This window comes from Penaeus monodon, chromosome 11 (genome assembly GCF_015228065.2).
Source record: "Penaeus monodon isolate SGIC_2016 chromosome 11, NSTDA_Pmon_1, whole genome shotgun sequence".
Classification (NCBI taxonomy): domain Eukaryota; kingdom Metazoa; phylum Arthropoda; class Malacostraca; order Decapoda; family Penaeidae; genus Penaeus; species Penaeus monodon.
In genome coordinates, this window is record NC_051396.1 from 3523836 (window position 1) to 3529380 (window position 5545).

The 5545-nt window shown below is 35.1% G+C and overlaps 1 protein-coding gene across 4 annotated transcripts in view; it reads left to right on the plus strand.

Moving 5' to 3' along the window:
* Positions 1 to 5545, plus strand: part of LOC119578680 (probable pyruvate dehydrogenase E1 component subunit alpha, mitochondrial) — a 15090-nt gene extending 9545 nt beyond the window's left edge. For 2 of the 4 annotated variants that reach the window (XM_037926250.1, XM_037926252.1), the window contains 7 exons: positions 1145 to 1192; positions 2173 to 2385; positions 2786 to 2927; positions 3492 to 3697; positions 3971 to 4126; positions 4438 to 4686; positions 4896 to 5545. In XM_037926250.1, coding sequence (XP_037782178.1) covers positions 1145 to 1192; positions 2173 to 2385; positions 2786 to 2927; positions 3492 to 3697; positions 3971 to 4126; positions 4438 to 4686; positions 4896 to 5084 — 1203 coding nt within the window. In that variant the 3' untranslated portion in view covers positions 5085 to 5545. The remainder of the gene's footprint in view (positions 1 to 1144; positions 1193 to 2172; positions 2386 to 2785; positions 2928 to 3491; positions 3698 to 3970; positions 4127 to 4437; positions 4687 to 4895) is intronic. The other 2 variants (XM_037926253.1, XM_037926251.1) reach the window with 2 other exon arrangements.

Here is a 5545-nt window from a genome sequence, read left to right on the forward strand (position 1 = left end):
TTTTTTACAAATTTGCTATTAAATATGATGCATAGAAAGAGGAATATTGGTATGTTATTTGCGTTTTCCAACCAAATCGGTTTTTATAACCTTACACAATTCTTTATTAATAAAAAAGTCCTACATAATTACACTCATGTGCTAAGATATTGATAATTTTAAACTATATTTTCCCCCATTTCTTGGCCATCATTGGCCCACTAAGCGATAGGGCAGATTACCCCGTGGTGCACCAGTGGCCCACTCCTTGGCCAACGTGTTAGTTATTATCATTATTGTTATTGTTATCTTTGTGAAATATTGGTGTGATTGTTACAATTGTTATTTTTGTCTTTGTCATCATTATTATCTGTACTTTTTGTTATCATTAATCTTGTTTCTGTTGTTAATAATGTTGTTGTTGTTTTGTTGTTAATTATTATTATTATTAATATTATTATTAATAATATTATTATTATAATAATAATAATAATAATAATAATAATAATAATAATAAGTTATAGATATATTTCATTTTTCATTATAAATATTTTTCTCTTTGATGTTTTTATTTTTATTGATGATGGTTTTTATTCTTATTGCAGTTACTCCAGATAGCATCAGTATTGCTATCACTGTACCATATTTAACAAGAATAGTGCAAATATCATCCATTATGATTCGCATATCATGGCATTGCCTTCAGTCTTTCAGAGTCATATCAGATGTTTATTTTTGTGATGCTAGATAATTGAGTGTTTAGGGAAAATATGATTATTACTTCTCAAGATTGTGTGTGTGTGTGTGTGTGTGTGTGTGTGTGTGTGTGTGTGTGTGTGTGTGTGTGTGTGTGTGTGTGTGTGTGTGTGTGTGTGTGTGTGTGAGAGAGATATAGAAAAAGATTTGATGTAGAATATTCACTCTTGAATGTATTTATTTAGCAATTTGTTCATTTGGTAACATGGTAGAAGGCAGATATTTTGTGACTTTTTATATAATTCCATTTTTGTCCTCATTTTCCATTATGAAGTAGTTTTAGACACAATTTACTTTGTGTTTGAGGAGAGAGCATAGGGTTTAGACAAGTTCTGTTATGCAGTTTTGTTATATGATCTTGCTATTGTTGAAAATAGGTAGTCTTGACAACCTTTCCACATCACACCAGGTCAGCAAAGCCACCAAGATCGCCCAAACATGCGAAGAAATGGCCAAGGTAATCGTCAGAGTAGCTTGAATCATGTGTAAAAGAAAAAAAAAGAAAAAAAAAACATAAAACATTAAACCTGGCCACCTGTCTTTAGGCAAGAATACCAGACAAAATTGGAGAAAGAAAAAAAGAGAGAGAGAACAAAAATACAAAGACAGAGAGAGACAAATGTATTGGATGTATATTTTTGGACTAAAAGAAAGTATTGGTCGTTATGTATATACATATGACGTGTTCTTGCTTGAAGTACCAACACATATGCACACTTTTTTTTTTTTTTTTTTTTTTTTTTTTTTTTTTTGGAGGCTGTTATAACCTTACTGTATGCAGTACAAGGTATACAGGTTCCTATTCTTGATTCTAGTCATGTATAATAAGGTCTTTCTTTGCCATGACCATCGAACAGCTGTAAAAACTAATGCCTACACAGCTTTACAATCTGGATAAGTTTTTTCATTTATGATTCTAAAACTGGTTATTTGAATGTTTATTTTGTATTGTATCACTGTCCGTCCGTTGATATGAAGATCAAGGTGTGTATTTGTGTCCGTGTGTGTGTTTGTTTGTGGATATATATACATATATTTATATGTATATATACTTACATGTACAAAGACATAAGCATAGACATAGGCATACATTTATACATACATACTGCATACAGTCATTCATTTATAATACATATATACATATTTACTTATACATATATTTATTACTTATTTATACACATATATATATCTTTATATATCACAAACAAAGTTATGCTGTACTTTAAAAATGTATCTTATTTGTTACTGTCTTTGTGTGTATATACTGTAAATGCATGCTTATCATTTGTAAAATGAATATGGATTAAATCATTTTATAAACAGAATAGAAAACCATATAGTGATTTCATTTACAGTATGTAATTAGTGTGGTTTTCCTAAATGCATAGTATTACTTTCTTATACTTTCACATTCTTAATACATTTATATATCCACAGAGAGCCCTGGCACCTTTCATGACCTCCTCAGTAAGGAACAGTGGAACAGCAACGGAAGCAACGTTTGAGACGAGACCCTACAAATTGCACAAACTAGAGACGCCCCCAAACAGCTCAACGTCATGCACTCGCGACGAAGCCCTTACCTATTATACTCAGATGCAGATGATCAGGAGGATGGAAAGTGCTGCTAGTAACCTCTACAAGGAAAAGGTAATCTCTCTTTCTCTTTCTTTCTCTCTCATTCTCTCTCTCTCTCTCTCATTCTCTCTCTCTCTCTCTCTCTCTCTTTCTGTCTCTCTCTCTTTTCTCTCTCTTTTCTCTCTCTCACTCATTCTCTCACTCTCTGACTCTCACTCTCTCATTCTCACTCTCTCATTCTCACTCACTCTCACTCTCACTCTCACTCTCACTCTCTCTCTCTATTTCTCTCTCTTTTATCTCTCTCTCTCTCTCTCTCTCTCTCTCTCTCTCTCTCTCTCTCTCTCTCTCTCTCTCTCTCTCTCGCCATTCTTCTTTGTATTTCCACTCTCTGTAGTCATTAGAATGAATCTTTAATTGTTTTTTCTACCTCCTTGAAACTGAATTGACCTATATTCTTTACTTTCCACAGGCTATTCGGGGATTTTGCCATTTGTACAGCGGCCAAGAGGCTATTTGCGTTGGTATCAAGGGAGCTCTGAGGGCGCAAGATTCGGTTATCACTGCCTACCGTGACCACGGATGGGCGTACGTCATGGGCTGCAGCGTGACAAGTTCGTAATTTTAAATGTTTTGTTAGAATTTCCGTGTGTTCCTGGAGATGAGATAGAAACTGGAATTATTCATATATTCCTATATAAAAGTGCTGGTTATATTCGTAATCATACTGTATAAGAAAGAGGAAGATGAAGGCTGTGGGAACGCAGAAATTGTGTGATTTACTGTGTATAAAGCCAGGGAATTTGTATTTAGATTACTGTTCTCGTTGCAATTGATGATGTTAACTGTATTTGGGTGGCAGAGCCTTAGGCTTGCAATTTGTCTTTTGGGAACTGGCACTAAAAGATGAGGATGTTTTTGGATTTCTGGCAAATAATGTAATGAATAAAATTCCCTTGTGGTTTCCTGTAAGATATTTGCTCTCTTTCGATACTGGAAAATACATGTAAAGAAACATTTAAAATAGTCTGTTGGTACAAAACTTGAATGTTTTTTGGCCGGGTTTACAGAGCAGTATTTTTCACCTTTAATTTTGGTTTAGGTACTGGATTTTAGATTTCAGAATGAGAAGTTACCATTGCTTTCAAACACTACTAATGAAAACATACACCTTCAAGGTATCATGGCAGAATTGACTGGAAGGACGCAAGGCATGGCCAGAGGCAAAGGAGGCTCCATGCACATGTATGCTAAGAACTTCTACGGTGGTAATGGTATTGTCGGTGCCCAGGTACCCGTAGGTGCTGGTGTTGCCCTCGCTAACAAGTACTTGGAGAACAATGGTATCAATGTTAGTCTCTATGGTGATGGAGCCGCCAATCAGGTAAGTCCTTGTTGTGTTGTTGGTTAATTTTGATTAGTCATGTGTTGGAATGACACTAGTGTTTGGAAATTATTACCTATTTTCATGTTTCTCGTAGCAGGTTATTATTATATATATTTTTTTTTTCTCTCTTAAAATGTTGGTATTGTATCATTTTCTTTTCTTCTTCTCTCTCTGTCTCTTACTTTTTCTTTCTTTCATTCTTTCTTTTTCTTTTTTCTTTATCTTTTATTATTATTATCATCCTTTTACAAACTTTCTTCTGTCCCACAGGGCCAGCTTTTCGAAGCATATAACATTGCCAAGCTGATGAATTTGCCGGCTGTATTTATTTGTGAGAACAATGGTTACGGCATGGGTACTAGTGTCGACCGAGCCTCGGCCTCCACCAACTACTACACGCGTGGCGATTACGTCCCTGGAATATGGGTAGGTTGCTTGCGTTGGACAAGAAGTTTCCAGGACAGATACACTATGAAATCCAAGGGGAAATTACAGAATCTGTGAGAATTGCTTATTTAGGGAAACTATCTTTTCTTTTTTCCTCTCAACCTTGAAATATTTAGTATATCTGCATATTTTGTAGTTTAATATTTTGATAAGATTTCCTTGCATACCACAGAATTGAGCATTATATATAATTTCTGTATCGCTTCACCCTGTTTTAGACCTTTTAGGAGAGTATATATATGATTGTGATAAAAACCATACAGTAAGGATACCATTTTTTTAAATTACAGATTGATGGTATGGATGTACTGAGTGTAAAGGAGGCTATCAGTTACTGTATCGAGCACTGTACTTCTGGAAAGGGACCTTTAGTACTGGAGGTGGCAACCTACCGCTACCACGGTCACTCCATGTCTGACCCCGGTACATCTTATCGCACACGTGATGAAATCCAGGAAGTCCGTCAGACCAGAGACCCAATCATGCTTTTTAAGGAACGCATTCTCTCCGCAGATTTGGTCACAGCTGACGAGCTTAAGGTTTGGATATAAAAGGATTGCTTTTACAGATTATGAGAATTTTGATGAGAATTTTCAGTATAAATATTTCACAATAGAGTCAGTTATTTGCATGAATCCTGCTGGCTAACAGGGTCAGTATAGGATTGCTTCACTGGGTGGTCGTACTGGAGATAGTAATATTAATTTGATACTACAAGATATGCCATGTTATTTACCATGTCTTGCAGAAAATCGACGGTGAAGTGCGCAAGGAAGTTGATGAGGCCGTCAAGATCGCAAAGACAGACAAGGAAATCGCTGTTCAGGAATTGGCTGCTGATGTATATTCTAACCCTCTGGAGATTACCATTCGGGGCACCACTCCCTATGATCCATACACACACCAGCGCCTCAGCAAAATTATTAACCCACATTGATTAGACGCAGTGTCCAGCGTTTCTTGCTTTAGAAAACTGTGTAGACGGCAGGTTGTTTCTTTAAGTAATTCCATGTGTGACATGTAATTTCCATCATCTGTAGCCTTTTAAATGGATTTTTGGCACAATTTCCTAGAATGTTATCATTTGCAAGTTGAAAGATGAAATTGTCTTTGAACTGTTATGATGTTATTAATGTAATTTTCTCAAGTTTCCATATTTTTTTTTAATTTTTTTTTTTAGGTGGTCAGTCATTTTTTTTTTCTGTAGCAAAGCCTGTTAATCAAATTGTTATTTAATATTTAGCAAATCATTTTAGGCAAACATTCTGTGTCCACTGGAACCATCAGCAACCATATGTTCAGGTTAGGTAGTTTTCATTGAGAAAAAGTATATATGGCTGAATAAGGATGTAAATATAATTTTAAGACCATTCTGTATAATAATATGAATATATATAA